The sequence below is a fragment of the Schistocerca serialis genome, chromosome 1 (genome assembly GCF_023864345.2).
Source record: "Schistocerca serialis cubense isolate TAMUIC-IGC-003099 chromosome 1, iqSchSeri2.2, whole genome shotgun sequence".
Taxonomy (NCBI): Eukaryota; Metazoa; Arthropoda; class Insecta; order Orthoptera; family Acrididae; genus Schistocerca; species Schistocerca serialis.
The window spans coordinates 286940889-286960418 of record NC_064638.1 but is presented as its reverse complement, the minus strand read 5'-3'; the positions used below and the strand labels follow the sequence as shown (position 1 = coordinate 286960418).

General features: G+C 38.3%; 1 protein-coding gene across 1 annotated transcript in view; it reads left to right on the top strand.

The window, feature by feature from the left end:
- LOC126468348 (kinesin-like protein KIF23) overlaps positions 1–19530 on the top strand; it is a 156606-nt gene that overhangs the window by 54046 nt on the left and 83030 nt on the right. Inside the window, exons 6-10 of the mRNA XM_050096543.1 lie at positions 1168–1367; positions 5034–5138; positions 5376–5461; positions 14013–14143; positions 15564–15667. Coding sequence (XP_049952500.1) covers positions 1168–1367; positions 5034–5138; positions 5376–5461; positions 14013–14143; positions 15564–15667 — 626 coding nt within the window. The remainder of the gene's footprint in view (positions 1–1167; positions 1368–5033; positions 5139–5375; positions 5462–14012; positions 14144–15563; positions 15668–19530) is intronic.

The window sequence follows — 19530 nt, the reverse complement described above, 5'->3', positions numbered from 1 at the left end:
CAGCCAACAGTGAACATTCGTGGAACAAGTGTATCACTGTGTTGACTGACTTGCTGCCGTGCAATTCAGTTATAATAGCTATTTCAAGATGCAGCTGTGTCTTGTACGAAATTGTGTACTGTGAATGGCTGAGAAAACCATTGAGGAAATGTCGGACTTGGGTATCAGTACCAGCTGTTATGTATTTGTTGTAAATTTACTAACATACTGTATTGGTTTTTGGGAAGTGTTTTTTTCCCACTGTCAGCTTCCTTCTCTTTTGGACAGTAAAAGAGCAGTGCTGTGGATTCCATCCAATTTAATGATGCAGAAAATTGTGGTGAAAATACTGTGTACATCACACTAAATTTTACTTTTCAAAACCATATTGCGTTACTACAGTATCACAAATAATTTGACTGTCTGTGTGGAAAATACAGTTGTAACATTCACAATGTGGCAAACAATACCTGCAACACTCCCAGCAGATTTGCAGATGAGTAGTGAGCTGAATATCTGGTGTGTACCTACTGTGCCTTTCAGAAATGAAAAGTAATTTTTACTTCTTGCACAAAATTAATTTGAATAAATATTTTGCTTCTTGAGGTTGTGGAATTCCTGTCACACAGAATCTACTTATGTATGTGTAAAAAAAAAAAAATAGTGAAGGACACTTTGAATCCATAAGTGTAAAAATGTTTGTTGTCAATGTTGTTTAATATAAAATCAGCACCTAAGATAATTGTATTGGTTTATGGGAAATTTACTGAATTGTTAGCTTTCATACTTTCTGATGCACAGTATTTTACAGTGTGAATACTTGTTCCAGAAAGTGATGAAGGCCAAACATCACCTGTCCATGGAGACGGAAGTCCTTTACCATGTAGTAGAGGAGAGTTCACAATGTAACAGTTTCCAGATTGTTTGTAAACTTCCTTTCTTTCCATTTAAAGTGTCAATTGAAAGTTTTCTGTATGGGTGTAAATTGGTGTCTTGGTCTTCTGTGTGAAAGTTTGCTAGTTCCTAGTGTAGCAAAGAAAGAGAATTCAAAAAGTCAGTTACTAATTTTCTGTACAAATTAATTTCTCAATATTTGATATTTTGTTTGTGTTAGATGTTTAATTATGAGTATAAGATTTGAAAATCAGAAGTAAAATTTTGTTGAGAGAGGCAAAAAATTGTTCACAGGTAACATCAACAACTCCTTGATGACACTGCGATCATGTCTTGAAATTCTGAGAGAAAATCAAATGCAAGGCACCAATAAAATGGTTCCATATCGTGACTCACGGATAACCCACCTCTTTAAGAATTATTTTGATGGTGAAGGACAAGTTGCTGTAATAGTGTGTGTTAATCCACGTGCAGATGACTATGATGAGACTGTGGTGAGTGACAAAGTTGGGATTTGCTAAAGCTTTTGTTTTAGAGTTATGACTAGGGAAGTGAGCTAGAGGTATGATAGAGAATTTTTAAGGAAATAAAATTCAGCTTGTCAATAAGGTCATTCATGGTAGTACCATTTACTGTGGGATAGTGTAATTCACTGTCAGTATTCATTAGCTTTTAAAAATTAAGTTTTTGGTAATACCTTGTGACTCATTTGATTTAGTTTGGGTGAAAGCGAAGATCTTTTCAAGAAAATATAGTAGTATATTTTAATTGTGGAAAGGCACATAGTCACAGCTTGGTGATGAGTTTATAAGTGAATTTTATACACGTTTGCAAGGTACGTTTACACAGGTCATAAAAATTGTGTATCGCTGACAGTGTTGTTCGGTAGTATTGCCAGTCACTATTGCATGGCAATGTTATTAGCAAAATATTTCTCAGCCAGCACTGTTTCCATGTTGCGAAGTGGGACAGAAGTGAAATAGTGGAAGTGAGTGTGGCTCTCTTGCATTTGCATTCCACAAGGAAAGGAGTTACCAACTGGGCTATGTGCATGTTCTTACTTAAGCAAACTGTTTCCAAAACTTGTAGCCTAATATTGGCTGTATTTCCAGGATGCTGAAAACAATATTTAATATCCTTTAAAAATAATTGGTTACTGTAGTGGTAAGACCGATAGCAATGTGAGAGGATATAAAAGTTCAAACCAGATTGCCTGCCTCTTTTCAGTTTTTGGCAGTGGTGAGTCATGAAGTTAAACATTCATTTCTCTTTGATATGCCTCTTGGCACAAGGCATTTGCAACACTTTGGTGGAAGGACTTGAATTCGTTAGTCTGAAGTAACAGTCGGATGTTTGTTATAATTTTTATGTGCACCAGTGCAGTGACAGCTATTAATTTCAACAATGTTATAAAGGTACAAGAGTTATTGGATATAAAATGTAACGCAAACACCATTAAAAAAAGTTGGCAAGTTGCTGCCCATGAAACACATGATAAAGCTTTAAAAAAATGATGTATTGAACAAATGTACACTAAAATTCTCACTCCTGCAGACATTGTAAGTTGATAGCAAGAACATCATTTTTCACTTTTTGATGTTTATAATTGTTTTTTCTGTTCCACACTACATATACGTATCACATTTACAAAATTCATGGTGCTCTCTTTTGCCCACTTTCACATTCCTGTAGGCAACAAATAGTGCCTGTACGTATGTACACCAACTTTTTGGTCATACTGCAGTATTGCCATGTATTTATGGTGACACTATTGTGGCCACATTACTGTGAAATGGCCCATCTAAATGCACCTTAGTGTCCTTATGTTTGGAGGAAATGTACGCATTACCGTGAAAGTTACAAATCATTTAAACCATCAAAATTTTGGAATTTGATCTAAGGAAATTGCTAGATTTTCTTTTTTAAGGGGATTAACTCGTGTAATTTGGTATGATTCAAAGATCAAATGTGTACACACTTTCTTGTGTGGTAAACAGGAACCTAAAAAGTCAAATGGTTTCTTGTTAAACTGTTAATCCTCTCATGCTTTGTTACATTTGAAGTAAAAAGGGTCAGGTCAATTTATGTGGTTTCTAGTTATGTAGTTTACTATTTTGTCACTGGATGTGGATATAGATTATCAAATGTAAATTAACATGCTATTAGAGCATTTGTCTGTTCCTGTCATCATCGAAATTAAGCGCTGTCTGGATGGGTGACCATCCAGTCTGCCGAGCGCTGTTGGCAAGCGGGATGCACTCAGCCCTTGTGAGGTTAACTGAGGAGCTACTTGATTGAGAAGTAGCAGCACCAGTCTCGTAAACTGACATATGGCCAGGAGAGTGGTATGCTGACCACATGCCCCTCCATATCCACATCCAGTGACGCTTGTGGGCTGAGGATGACACGGCTTCTGATCAGTACCGTTGGACCTTCCAAGTAAATGATAACTAGGAATAAGTGTTTCGCTTTCTGTGCAGCCATAGACGTCACATTTCCTGAGGCCTACTGCATACTCATTACAAAATAACTCAAATGCAATGAGCAAAGATATAGACAAGCAGTCCGACTATGTCCCTTTCCTGCTTCTCTCGTCTTTACTTTATTATAATCTAGCCATATTACAGTTTCAAGCCTCCCTCACAGTGTATCGTAGATTTTCAGCAATCTCTCCAGACCAGTTAAGGCTTCATTCTATCCTAAATCATGTCAGTACATAAACTGCTGCATTAATCCTCAGACCTAATCATCTTAAAGCCCTATTTCCCTTTGAAGAAAGGAGTCACTGCTTCAACAGGTTTTGATATTGTTTCGGTGGAAAATTAAGACACTAGTTTATTAAAAAAAAAAAAAAAAAAACAGTATCTGTGCCATTGTCTTCAATGCAGTGTTTCAAGCTATTTTCCAGTTCAGGCTTATGAGTTATCTACTGCCTGTAAAACTACAGGGTGGGCCAAATGAAAGTGACCTGGAGAATACAGTTCTAGGGTACAAAGAAACACAGCAGTAGAAAGGAAATACAGTACTAACTTGACTATAACAGATGTTGCAAGTGACCACCAATCTCTTGACACTTCTGGGCCCTTGCCAGCAAGTTACTGAAAGTGGATTGGAGCTGGAATTGCTGCAATTTCATCTGAAATGTTCTGCTGCAGTTCTTTAACACTATGATGGTTTTTGCAATATACCTTAGATTTGGGGACTCCCCGTAATCGGCACACTGACAAATCAGGTGACCTGGGTGGCCAGCTAGGGTCACGACCAGGCTGACATTTGGTAACAACTGTGTAAAGGTGCTCTAAGGTTTGGCCATCTGTAGGGGCAGTTATTGCATCCTGTTGGGATGTGGTTCTATGCATACATTTGCATCCAACCATATCCACTTGACTGGGCCACTTTTATTTGCCCCCGTTCTGTATTAGTACTTCAGAAAGCTGTCATTGGATTACTGCACATAAGAGATATATCTCCCCTCCCCTTTATTTCCCTTCTATTGTCTTTTTATCATTAAGAGTGATTATGAGAATGATGTGTGTAGTACTGAGCTCAAATATTATTTATAATAAAGATAAATATAGCAATTTCACATATGACTGTTGGGTTGTCAATAAGCCCACAAAGTAAGATGTATCGACCTGATTTCGGCTTCAGCCCCTCAGCGCATTACATAATACTTGTGATCTACTCCATAGTCACCCAAACAGGTCAGAAACCCCTTGGACTTAATAAGCAGAGAACCCACAATGGATGGCAAAACTAATGACCTTACCAATAAATGCAAAACTCCGTGACACACACATTCGTATACAGACAACTAAGTAAAACAAACCTCTGCTCCTTGGTCACAACTTACTTCTTAAATGATGAACAAGAGGGATGCTGCTCAGACATTCTCAAATTTGTGGTCTGAATGCAGTGAATACAGAAAGCTGCGAAACAGTGTAAAGCAATACATCCGTGGTGCCAAAATCACACTCGTTCTGTTGTCCACAGTGGAGGAGCTCCATAGTTCTATGGTAGAATCTCTTTACCTTCTCTTTGAAGTAAGCATAATTGGGCAAAGAATTTATTTAATGAGGTAGGATAAAAATTTGTTTCTTAGCTTGTTGACACTTTTCTTAAATTGATTGCTTTTATGATAAGATTTTTGCTTTGTTTAGCAAGTTATGAAATTTGCTGAGATGACACAAGAAGTCCAGGTAACGAGACCAGAGGCACCCAAGATCGAGATTGGTTTACTGCCAGGACGGCGAAAAGCAAATCAGGTAATGAGCTTATTCAGTTGTTTGAAGCACTGGTATTAATTGTGGAAACGGGGCATAGATTGGTTATTGAGGCATATGTGGCAAGTGTCAGAGGTGTGATGTTTGCAACATCTGTTTGATGGTAACAGAAAAGGCATGTAATTTGTTTTTGTTGTTTTTTTTCTGTTAAAACTGTACATGTAAATGACTATTTCAGATGTTTCAAGAATGGGGATAAACATATTTCCTGTTTTATAGATTTTCAAACAGGCTGTACAGCACCTTGAGCAGAATGAAAAGAAGGAAGATGTACAAAATGATTTTGATATAGGTCTTGTGTATAGGTAAGTCTTAAAATTCTTGTCTAATAATTTGGTAGTGCATATGTGCCAGTGGAATCTGAGTTTGAATGTAATTTATTCTATGTACTTACGTAATTTACGTTTAGAATCTTTTCACTTGATTTTTTGATACACTGCTTTTAATTTACTTTCCCTGTTCTTCAGATTTTATTATTTCTCCATGTTGCATTCTCTGGTAATTAACTCTTGCTGTGTTGAACACCCAGACCCATTGTTCCTCTGATGCTGCTTTTTGCAGTCCCGCATATTAATTGAATTTTTTTTGTGTCTACACTTCCTAAACCTTTGTTAAATTTACAGAAATTTTTCAAACCAGTTTCCTGGGTACAATCTTTTCAAATTCTTTTGTGTCTAATGTGTACTAGCTTCTATTGTGCAAACAGATAATGTTCTGGCAAATACAAGTAGTTATACAGATTCAGCTGAACTGGCGATGTCTTGCAGGCATGGTGTTGCCAGTTGTTTTCCAGTTCAAATGGACACTGTCTTATTGATACCTCAGGGATAAAAGAGTTGTTTTTGTTAATTTTTCTTTAAATGATCATTTTCATTTATCCAGCCAGGAAGAGAAATGGAGTGACATCACACTAAATTATTAAATAAGGGAAAGGCAAAATTTATTCACAGAGATTTGGTGTGTGTTGCAAAGAAACATAATAGAAAATAGAACTTAACATTTGACTGTTTCTCATTGTGTGTCTGTGCGCCTTGCATCAATCCTCTATGGGTAAGTGGTTGCCTTTTCCTTATTGTATGTATCTTTCCATTCAGGAATTTCCATTATTGTTACACTGAATTGTTAGTGAATGAATCTGAGATAAGGAGGAAACGCTGCAAAATACTGATTTTTGTGAACTGTGAAAAAATGTATTATGGTACTGCAGCATGTAGGCGATGATTTCTCAGCTTAGATTTCAGTAAAGTTGTAAAGGGAAAAATGTGGTGGGGTAAAGTATTGTGATTAACCTGATAAGTTTTAAGAATGACTAGGTTCTCATCCACTATCACAATTCGAAGAAAAATGAGTGTTGGCAGCAGCCCACCTACTCTGTTAGTCAGTCCTAAAATGACTACATAGTTTCCAGGAACTGCTGACAAAAGGTGAAGTTGGGTACACTTTGGTGCAAATGGCATTTCTAATTTCAAAATGGGTTTTGGAGTGAATCATTGCCTTGGCTGATTGGTTCATGTTTCCAAATTATGCTCTTTCTGTATCAACCAATGCAAAATCTGTGCAGCTTCAAACATGCATATTATCACTACGGAATTTTTTAAATGTATTGTGATCACAAAACAAATGTCAGTTCTCTTAGCATGTCATTCAGTTCAAACTGTGGTGATCGACTTGGATCACACTAATAACCACACCTACTCTTTTACAGCCCGAAGAGAAAACAGTTCTTTAAGAGACTCCCTTCCCTCCTCCCCCTCTTATGAAGCTCCGAATAGAGGTTAGCAGCAGTGTTACCTTATTGCAGGGAATTACCCAGAATTCAGATATTTGGAGAGCTTGGTGGCATTACTTAAGTTACATATGACATTACTAGATTCTGCTACATAATTCTAAACTTGCAGATATTCTGCTGATAAGATTACTCTCATCATGTTTTGCTGATAAAAGAATCTTTTTTTTTTTTCCATACTGGTAAGTACATTTTTCCTTGTTTTAGTGAAGACTGTAAAATCCCGTTAAGTTGCTAAGCTTTATTTAATGCTTCATCTGAGATACATTATCTTAAACTTAGTATATCAGACCACTACTCTTGTAATATTAATTTTATATGTTGGCTCACATTAATCCTGGAATCTTATTTATTTTTGTACTTCAGCTCGTCATGTATATATTTATACATATTTCTGATAACCTGGGAAAGACTAGAGTAGTTACATCAGTCTGTGGTAAAAAAATTACCATGGTGAAACTGACTTTTTTAAAAAAATCAGTGTATTCATATGGAATGAGACATATTTGACAGGCTATCTGATGTTTCTAGATAAATTTTTCTTCTTTCCTCTAGGAATATTGTCTCAGTGTAGATGACATGACAGTGGGTGGAAAAGTGTGTGTAAACTGGCTAGAAAATATATTGTACAAGGATTGGCTTTCACCTTCTGGCGAGGGTAAACATAAAGCAAAATGCATTGCATACAACAAAGATTTTCTGATTGCCAATGAGACTGACTCTGACCTAAAATCACATGAGTTATAAAAGACATAAACACACATTAAAAGCAATGCTGTCTGCAAGGGGGAAAAAAGCATTTAAATCTCTTTCAAAGCCAGCAACTTCTTCCAAGCAGTCGACTGCAGCAAAGAATGAAGTTCATCTGGAAAAGAAAATGCTGAATTAGCTGGAGGCCTCTTGAGATGTTGTATGCAGAAATACACAGGGTGTTGAGATCTATCAAATGCCACTATTCATACAGATCAAACATACATTCATAAAGTCATTAAAAATTTTCCTAATGTTGCTGCTAACTTGCCATGTGACAAAAAGAAAACCACTAACATATGAAGGTCTGCACTTGTGCCATTCTTACAAAAATATTGTGCTAGAAGATTTAAAGGGAGCATTGAAATCAAAAACTTTAATGAAGCAGATGGAAATTCATGTTAGGTTTTGGTTAAACAACTATATTAAAAAATGCTTTTTAACATACGTTTTCTTCAGCCATGCAATTGCGAGTGGCATGTTTCAAAATCGGCTATGTTAAATTTTTCCCCTTATCATGTAAAAAGTGTTAAAACTGTCTATGGACAGCCCAAATGTCAATTTAAAATTGCACAAATTGATGGAGGAACACAACCTTAATGATAATAACAGTTAACTAATAAATGTACATTACACATTATACATAATGCTTTCAGGCAAGGATTTGAAACATTAGATTGGGGCATTGGAATGGTTTTTTGTATAGATTACTCAGATGTTCTCCTGCTAGGAAAGAGGATTTTAGTACTGTTAATGGGACATGATTTCTTTTGAACTTTTTTTTACCACTGATGGATAAGAAAATGTCTTTATGTAACCGTGTACTAGAAATTTTTCCTGCATATGTTGTGGTACACAAGTTGTGTTATTAAAGTAATTCTTACATTAAGGCAAAGGTTTTTAAAACCAGAATCGTTGAATAATTTAACTATAGCTGACTTCTAATCCCAAGAACCAACTTCTAGAAGAAAAAGTTGACCTTGGTTTTGTGGTGAAAAGCAGATTAAATAGAGTGACTTCATTTAGGGATGTAAAGTCTGTGCTAATTAAAATGGTATCTGTTATAATTTGAAAATCACCAGCAGGTTTCAGCATTGTAAGAAGTCATGTTTAATGCCAACAAATTTAGTGGAAGAAAAGAAAAATTGTATAAGGAAGATGAAATGCCTTCAAAGTAGCTCAGCAGATTTAAATATTGTGAAAATTGTAGACTATGACAACGTTCACACAGATTTTGTCCATGAAACTGTTTGTAGAAACAGTGAAGAATTTGTTAATTTTTATAAGGAAACTAGGAGAGTAAATGATTTCTTTCCCTTTCATTTAAAAGTGAAACATGTGAAGGTTTGACCACGTATCCAGAAGCTTCTATGAAGCAATGGCGAAGCAACTGGAAAGAGGTTTTAGCGTTTGTGATTATATAAATAGCTTAGGTGGATATATAACAAAAGTTATTGATGAAGATTTGTGCAAGCATTTCAGTGGCAAGACGCTGTAATAATCAATATAGAAAATGCTAATCAAAGGGAGACTAAAATTGATGACCTTGATGAAAATTAAATTAGAAAGAAAAGAAAATATCTGCAATGCTGCGTAAATGGCCGTACAAAATCAGTCTGCAGCAGAACTTGCTGACCAGGCAAAGAAACATCATATGACTTTGTTAATAAATAAACAAATAGTATGATGAAAGATGCAAAAGAGAAAAGAACTGACCTGCAGAAATTAGAAGAAACAAATTAGCTTTAATACAGTGTTTCATGTACATACTTCTGCCCACAAAGAAGTTTTGTAATATTTTTCTTTTTGTTTAAATGTTACTTTCATCTGTCATATCCTTCTGGTCATCATTTATTCTAATTTTTAAAAGTATGGAACATAAAGACAACTTTTGCTATGTTATTGCTGATATTTAATTTATATTTAATGTACATATAAGATTTAATTGAAATATCCTATTTGGAAAATGTGGAATCATATCTTACATGAATGGAAGTAAGGTTGTCTTTCTAATTTTCTTAAGCATGTATAAAATGAACAGGATTCACCTTCATATAGGAAGTGAAATAAAAATGACAATTGTAAATGGTTAAAGTGATTACTACTGACTGTTATAAAATAACAAATTTAGAAGTAACAACATTTTTTTCATATGTGTACTAGACTCCTTGGATTTTTTCACACTAACTCTGTACAAACTGTCCAAACAGTTTTGTTTGTACACTTGTATACAAGCACTGTTTCCTATGCCTTTCATTAGAAAGTATTAATAGCAAAGATGGTGACTAGTGAACTGAAAGCTTTGTGCTTTATAGTTTGCAAGGTGTGAATTCGCTGTTACAGTTAAATGTGGATTTCATAAAGTTCTGTTGTAATCCTCCAAATGATGATAAAATCCATAGATGTTACCATCAGTTTGAAGATTACATGTGTCTTTGCAAAGGAAAGAGTATGGGACAACCAAGAGTGTCTGTAGAACGTGTTGAAGGAGCACGAGTCTTTCACACACAACACAAAGAAATCCGTTCGAAAGGCTAGTTATGAATTAGCAGTTCCAATTACTTCTGTGTGGAGGATTAAGGAAATGCTTACCACTATGTCCTTATTGGTTACACTTGTTGTAGGCTCTAAAGCTTACAGACTACAGTTTATATGCCAGCTTTGCAAATGAAATGTTGCTGCATGACTAAGATTTTCCGAAAGGTGCCGTCTTCAGTGATTAATAGACATTTTGTTTAAGTGGAAATGTGAACACACATAATGTGCACATGTGGGGGTCAGCAAATCCCCGGGGTATGACACAGTTACAACAAGACACTCTTAAATTGATCATTTTTGTCCCATACCCCGATGGAAAGTTTATGGGTTTTACTTTCTCAGTGAAGCAGCTGTAACTCCTTATATTGATGCACTAGAACTACACCTCTTCCCTTAACTGGAAGAAGCTAAACCACAGAACTTTATTTGGCAGCAAGGTGGTGCATCACCCCACTGGTGTAAATCAGTATGAAATTGGCTACAAGTGGTCGGAAGACAGCTTGTTTCGCGTGGCCTCCACATTCACCCAATCTGATGTGTGATTTTTGACCTTTCGGATTCGTACAGAGAGAGAGAGAGAGAGAGAGAGAGAGAGAGAGAGAGAGAGAGAGAGAGAGCGTTTGCTTATCATTTGTCATTTGATGACTATAGGTAACATTTAATATTATGCTTAAGAATAGTGCCATATGTGTTATAGATGCTAACTTGTTAAATTGGAATAATTTATTTGCAAAATTAATTGTCTTCAACCTTGTATGTACAAACTGCATTTTTCACAGAAGACTCTTGCCTGAGAACGTCCTTTGCAGACCCAGTCATTACAAGAGCTAAAACTTTTTGTTATAGATCTGTTCGATACGCCCATGTTCTACAATGCATACCATATAGCCATTGTCCATCTTCTTGTCATTTGTGTTACTGGATATGTATTGCACATTTGGTCAACAGTATCAACCCCCCTTCAGTCATTATAATCTAGTGTAATGTCTGGTATCTTAGTAGCCTCTTCTACAGTTCCTTCCTTGTACACTGTGGGAGTCACTAAAACAGATTTGTTACATTTAGGTACATACTGTAACACAGTAATGTCCTTCTGGTGCCCAAAAACTGCCGAACCACTCTCTCTATCCTTGTTGAGCAAACACTCACTCAGATGGTATTTTTTTCTCTTCTTAGATTCTATACAAATGACCTGTTATCTGTAGTCACATTTCTATTTGTGCCTTTTATCAGTTCAGTTAGCCTACATGCCATATCAAATGGCATATTAGGAACACTAAACAGTCCTGGCTGTTTGCAACAATACACTTCCAACAAATCAGTGTAGTAGAATGACCTAGCATTGCACAGAGCAAATATTTTGATGCCATATTTAACTTGTTTGTTGGGAATATGTCATACGAAGCTGCAATGATCTCTGAATGATTTTGGTTTTTCGTCAGTTCTCCAAGATTGTAACTATTCATGCAGTTTGTGACAAGTGCCTCCAGAAAGCTCCCGATAGTGGTGGTGGTGACTTATACACACCAAGACAAAAAGATGTGCCATGAAGGAATTACTTAAATGGGAGGGAATTCAATAAACAATGTCCTTGTGCAAACAAATAAATGATTCCAGTATCAGAAAAAATTTGATTTGTTGAAGAGTGCACTTCACAATTTGAGAAGTCGGTAAGGCACTGGTCACCTCTAGCTACTATGCAAGCAGTTACTCAGCTTGGTATTGATTGATAGCTGCTGGGTTTCCTCTTCAATGATATTTTTGCCAGATTTTGTCCAACTGGCATGTTAGATCTTCAAAATCCCAAGTTGGTTGGATGCCCCTGCCCATAATACTCAGAATGCCCTTGGTTGAGGAGAGATTGTTGGCCAAGGTGGGGTTTGGCAGGCACAAAAACAAGCAATAGAAACTCTACCTGAGTGTGAGCAGGCGTTATCTTGCCGAAATGTGAGTCCTGGATAGTTTTCCATGAAGGGCAACAAAGCAGGACTTCGAATATCATTATACTGCTCTGCTATAAGGATGCTGCAGAAGACAACTAAAGGGGTCCTGCTGTGCACTGAAATGACAACTGAGACCATCACTCCTCTTTGTGTGGGTGTATGGTAGGCAACAGTCCGGTTAGTTTCCCTGCACTATGCTGGTCACCCCAAGCCACATCTTCACTGGTCATCTGGGCTCAGTTTGAAGCGGATGTTATCACTGAAGACAATTCTACTCCAGCCAATGAGATTCCAGGCCAAATGTGCCTGACACCACTGCAATCAAGCTTGTTGTACGGAAGTCATAAGTAGACAGCACAGTTGGTGCCGTGAGTTCAGCCCACTTTCTATGAGCCACCTATTAATGGTCCTTAGGATCAGTGAAGCACCAGTTGAAAATTGGATCAGTGATGACGACGAACCTGGAGCTCTGAGTGCCTCTCTGATGATTGCTCAGGCTTCATGTTCTGTCGTCTCTGTAGGTTGAAAGCTTTCTTCTTGACACTGTGTTCGGCCATGGTTCATGTATTCAATGATACTGGCACAAATAGTGGCATCATTCAATTGATGAGTGATTCACCGATCACTCCAACCAACTTCTTTGAGCCCAACTACATGCGCTCTCTCTCTCTCTCTCTCTCTCTCTCTCTCTCTCTCTCTCTCTCTCTCTGGTACTGACATCTGTGAGTATTGCACCTGCGTGCGGGGCATACTTACTGTCCAGCTGAGTACGAGGAATGAAATTAGCGAAGACTTAGAGCTCTATAACTGACATGTCACCTGTTTACTATCCTTCCCAGCTATGCAGTGAAATTGTGCTGCATCATCACGTATCCACCCATCAGCCGCCACAGTTTACTATTTTGCATTATCTGTCGATACTTGTACGAATATAAGTTTGTGACGTATTTGCATTAATTCTTCATGGTGCCACTTTTTTAAAGTGTGTTTTGATAAGATACCAACAACATTGAGGTTTCTACTCTAGTGTAAATCATGACAAATGTAGAAATTTGTGTAAGGCAATGTTAAGCCTTTCTGAACAGGAAGAAAAGGATTACTGGTGTGCAGGAGTTTGATAGTCAACTCGCAAAACTAGAAAGAAATATTTGTATTTATATTGCTGTGAAACTCGGTACTTCTTGAAAACATAGTACACAGAAAAAATTTAACTGTAATATTGGCGAGATGCGAATATGCTAAAATCAATACCTTGAAAATCATGTAAAAAGTCTCTAAATTACATACAAAACTTGCCAGAATAAATGAGTGTTCTTTTTGGGAAAGATTTCTTGTGATTTTTGGTCTTTTGACGATAGGCTAGTGATTTATATGCTTGAAAGTAGTTTACACATAAGACACTGATCCAAACAAAGAAAGTGAAAATAATTGTCATGTTGATAACGACGTTCTTCGAGACAAAGGTCAAACTTGAATGGAGGGTGTAAAAGGCTGTGTCCTTTCCAAAAGAACCATTCGTTCATTTGCTGTGGGTGATGTAAAGAAATCATGGAAAACCTTAATCTTCATTGCCAAATGGCATTTCAGACTATGTCCTCCTCCTCCTCCTCCTCCTCCTCCTCCTCGCTAAAAACAGTAAATAATATTATATGTGCCGTGGTTAGAGTACCTCGGCATTCAATGTTTTAAAATAACTTGCATTTTAGTTTAAAGGCACTAATAACAAGTTATGCTATTATTTTGTTTTTGGTAACTTGTTCCATTTAGAAGTGCATTAAAATTATTTACATGTGTTAAGTGTCAAATTGTATAACATATTTGTGTCTAAAACATTTTCAGTTTGGGTCCACCATTCCCATCAATGGAAATGAATAGTGCTGATGCTGAAAACATTCTTAGAGAATTAATTTTACATCTAGAGCTTCGTATGAAGAAAAGATGTGAACTCCTTGCTGACCTTCCTAAGAGACGTGAGTTGCTTCATTTTCTATCACAGTCATTGTTGTTATTATTGCTTTAGTCTTGTTTTGCTTATATGAATAGTATGACCTGAAATATGAGGTGCATTGAAGTTACAACAGCTACATTTCTTCTCACTACTGGAAGCATACAAATATGCTGTTTGTTTTAGAATACGCGTGCACTCTTTGCTTTAAAATATGCGTGCACTAGTGAATGCGACAGATATGGCAGCATTGTATGACATACAACTCTAGTGGCAGCAGTGGGAGTAAAAGCTGTTTTTGGTACTTAAAATAGCAATTTTTTTCATTACAAGAGCAGTTTTCTCCATCTGTTTGGTGGTACAGATTGAAATTCATTGCAAGTTGAGTAAGACATGTGGTGATGGTGTCGAGGATGTGCGCGGTGCGCACTCATGGGTGTGACAGTTGAAAGAAGGCAGAACGTCTTCTGACAATAACAGACAACAATCTCAGCCTCGCATGAGACGGGCTGACATGTTTGAGTGAGCTGAGAAAGTTGTTTTAGAGGGTAGGTGAATGAGTGCGGAACACATCGTCTCCAAAATTGGCATTTCCACAGTATGTGTGAAAACAGTGCTGCATGAATACTTATAAATGTGAAAAGCATCCTCAAAGTGAATGCTGATGGGTAACTGCAAGGATATGATTGTTGCATTTTGCTAGGCACTCCTGACGCATGATAGTAGCATGAGTAGGAATTTATTTTCATTGATTATGACAGTGGATGAGTTATACATGGGTGCCATTTTTCAATCGTGAAGCAAAGTGCCAATAAGCTCAGTGGAGCCATGTAATTCCTATTTGCTGCATTCCATAGGGCACTTCAGTGACAGGTTCACCCTATGAAAACATTTCAGAGAACAGGCTTCTTCCAGCATTGAGTGAAAAACAGCCAGAAAAGGATGCATACTTTATCCTTCAAAAAGACAATGCACCAGCAATTCAGGCAAACATGACGCCACAGTGAGTTTGCGACTACTACTTTGTAGTGATTTCCTATACTCCCTACTCGGGTGACATGCTGCTAGCAACTTTTGGCTGTTTCCAGTGATGATACCCACTCTGTGGTCACATATTCACTAGCTGTGTCGCTATTGTATTAGATTTCCCATGGTGAAACTGGACTCAGAAATGTTTGCAGCTGCCACTGAATTGTGGTGTCAGATCTGTGAAAAATCTGCACAGCTGCAGGAAGTGACAATTTTCACAGTTTCATGTGATTACTTTGTGAGGGGGGGAAAATTAGAGGCGTTACAACTTGAATGCATCTTGTACTGTAGTGAATTACACTGGAATAACTGATTAAATTCAATTTTGAGTGAAGATTGTAATGGGCTATTGTAACAAATTAAACATTAATTCTTTCTCTCTGTTCAACATGTCGTCACATTGTTTAATTTTGCAGAAGGAAGGTTTCGGTGTAATCTTCTGGAAATGGAGAAAGAAAACTGCTCTCTTAAGCAAGAAGTGTCCACTTACAAGGCTACACTTGACCAGGAGAGGAAGAAGGTATTACATTTCAATAGTTCTTAAAATAATTGGTTCTTATATTTGCCAGTAAAGTATTGTTATAGAAATTTAAGAACTGGGAGTTAGTGTTTCTTCACACTTTGTTTTCCTCCTCGGACCTTTTCTAGTACTGCTATTTCCAACAAATATTTGTGAAATACAGGGTGTCTGAGTTAAAATATACTGTATTAGTGATGTATGATGTCATCATAGCTACTGTCGTTGATAAACCAGTCAATAAGGCTAGGAGTTCTTTCGCTAGAAAAAGCAAATAGGCAGTTGTTAGCATCTCACTTCAGCAATGAATTGACATCATTTAGTTCCAGTGAAATTATGAGCTAAGTTTAAATAGACTGTAAATTGTGTTCTAGAGAAGTGTGGGCTTAGTAAGTGAATAAAGGACAGGAACACCAACTGTGTTCAACAAAGAAATTTGGAAAATACTAAAGCAAAGGCTGTTGCACTCTTGGTTCGAAAGAACGCACAGACGGTGACAGGTGAAGATTAGTAGAGATTCATGCATCTGTTAAAGGATATATATGCGAAGCATAAAATTACCACCATCGTATGTTAGTAAAAGATCTCACTGAGAACCCGAGAAAACTCTGGTCCTATGTAAAATCGCTAAACGTGTCTAAGGCTTCCATCCAGTCACTTGTTGACCCTTCTGGTGTGGCAGTAGAAGATAGGAAAAAGAAAGCCAGAGTTTCAAATCTCATGTTTAAGAAATTGTTCACACCAGAGAATCATCCAAGCATAATGTTGTTTGACGATTGTGGGCTCTCCTGTGAATGAAATAGTAATATGCATCCAAGGCGTAGAGAAACAACTAAGAGATGAAAACAAGAGTCTCCAGGTCCAGATGGGATCCCTATTTGGCTTTACAAAGAGTACTGTGTGGCATTGGCGCCTTACCTACCTTCGATTTACCGTCACTCTCACCCAGCGTGAAGTCCCAAGAAACTAGAAAAAAGTGCAAGGGGTTCCTATACATAAGGATAAAAGAACAGACCTTCAAAATTATGGAACAATATCCATGACATGGGTTTGCTATACATTCTTGAACATATTCTAAGTTCAAATATAATAAATTTCCCTGAGACCGAAAAGTTTGTCCACTAGAAAGCATCACTCACATGGAAAACTCAGCTTGCCCTTTTTGCACATGATATACTGCGAACTAAGTATCGAGCGTAATGTGATTCCTTATTTTTATATTTCCAGAAAGCATTTGACGGGGTGCCCCACTGCAGATTATAAATGAAGGTTGGAGCATGCGGAATAGATATCCGGATAAGTGAGAGGCTCAAAGACTTCTTATGTAATAGAACCCAGTATGTCGTCCTTGACGGCAAATGTTCGTCAGAGAAACGGCATTGTCAGGAGTGTCCTAGCGGAGTATGATGGGAGCACTATTATTTTCTGCATACATAAATGATGTGGCAGACAGGATGGGTGGCAATCTGCGGTTATTCACTGATGATCCCCGTTTTCAAGAAGGGACGTCGAACAGATGTGCAAAACTATAGACCTATATCTCTAACGTCGATCAGTTGTAGAATTTTGGAACACATATTATGTTAGAGTATAATGACTTTTCTGGAGACTAGAAATCTATTCTGCAGGAATCAGCATGGGATTCGAAAAAGACGGTCGTGTGAAACCCAGCTCGCGCTATTCGTCCACGAGACTCGGAGGGCCATAGACACGGGTTCACAGATAGATGCCGTGTTTCTTGACTTCCGCAAGGCGTTCGATACAGTTCCCCACAGTCGTTTAATGAAAAAAGTGAGAGCATATGGACTATCAGACCAATTGTGTTATTGGATTGAGGAGTTCCTAGATAACAGAACGCAGCATGTCATTCTCAATGGAGAGAAGTCTTCCGAAGTGAGAGTGATTTCAGGTGTGCCGCAGGGGAGTGTCATAGGACCGTTCCTATTCACAACATACATAAATGACCTGGTGGATGACATTGGAAGTTCACTGAGGCTTTTTGCAGATGATGCTGTGGTGTATCAAGAGGTTGTAACAATGGAAAATTGTACTGAAATGCAAGAGGATCTGCAGCGAATTGACACATGGTGCAGGGATTGGCAATTGAATCTCAATGTAGACAAGTGTAATGTGCTGCGATTACATAGATAGATAGATCCCTTATCATTTAGCTACAAAACAAGAGGTCAGCAACTGGAAGCAGTTAATTCAATAAATTATCTGGGAGTACGCATTAAGAGTGATTTAAAATGGAATGATCATATAAAGTTGATTGTCGGTAAAGCAGATTCCAGACTGAGATTCATTGGAAGACTCCTAAGGAAATGCAATCCGAAAACAAAGGAAGTAGGTTACAGTACGCTTGTTCGCCCACTGCTTGAATACTACTCAGCAGTGTGGGATCCGTACCAGATAGGGTTGATAGAAGAGATAGAGAAGATCCAATGGAGAGCAGCGCGCTTCGTTACAGGATCATTTAGCAATCGCGAAAGCGTTACAGAGATGATAGATAAACTCCAGTGGAAGACTCTGCAGGAGAGACGCTCAGTAGCTCAGTACGGGCTTTTGTTGAAGTTTCGAGAACATACCTTCACCGAGGAGTCAAGTAGTAGGATAAAACCTGGGAGATTAGAGCCCACACAGAAGCATACCGACAATTCTTCTTTCCACGGACAATATGAGACTGGAATAGAAGGGAGAACCGATAGAGGTACTCAGGGTACCCTCCGCCACACACAGTCAGGTGGCTTGCGGAGTATGGATGTAGATGTAGATGATGCTATGATGTACATTGATTGACTGTAGAAGGATACAGTATTGCTTAGACAAAATTTACCGCTGGTTTAATGACAGGCTGCTAGATCTACATGTAGACCCCCCCAAGGTGCTCAGTTTTTTCGTGAGTACATGTGTGGCGAGCACGGGGCCGCGAGCTATTGTAGCCTTCCTTTTTTCCCGGGCAGCATTTCCTTTCCCTTCCCCTCCCCCTCCCCCTCCTTTCCTGTCCTTGCTCCTTGACTGGTGTTTTTCCCACCACCCCTCGATCTCGGCCATCCATGACCGTCTCGCTGATCTTCACCATGCTGCTTGTTCCGTTGACTTCCTATGGGTCCCTGGCCATGTGGGTATCCCAGGTAATCAATTTGCTGATCGTTTGGCTGGAGGAGCAGTCACTTTTATCCCCCCCCCCCCCCCCCCCCCCCCCCCCCTGTAACCCCATCTGCGGCAGATTTATGGCTTCACATCAAATCCCACTTTGCACAATCATGGGTCAACTCTTGGGCGGCTACCTCCCTTTCTAATAAACTTCGTGCAATTAAGGTGACACCTTTCCCGTGGCATTCTTCCTTCTGCCTCTCCCAAAAGGACTCGACCACCCTGTGTCGTCTTTGCATCAGCCATACCATACTGACGCATGGTTTTCTTTTGCGTAATGAGCCACCCCCACTTTGTGGTTGTGGAGCTTTCCAGTCAGTAGCCCACATTTTGGTGGAATGTCCCCTTCTTTTGGCTTTGCGTACTAAGTACAGACTATCCACGCACCTTTAATATTGACAGATGATTCCCGGATGATTGAACTGATTCTCAGCTTCCTGTGTGAAAGTGGTTTTTATTTTCAGTTCTAAGGTTTTTAATCTCCCTCTGGAGTAGGGGCAGGGCAGTGAGGGTTGGGGTTTCTCCCACTGTAAGCTGTGTTAGGAGATTCCTGACTCCCCTCCCTGGACAAGATCCTCTTTCCTCTCCCTTTTACTCTGTTTTTATTGCTTTTTGGATTTGGTTAGTCTCCTTTTACAATACGCACTTTTACATTGTAGCGGTGGAATGCTTTTGAATAACAGGTGGTCTTGCCTGTACTGCATCAGAGG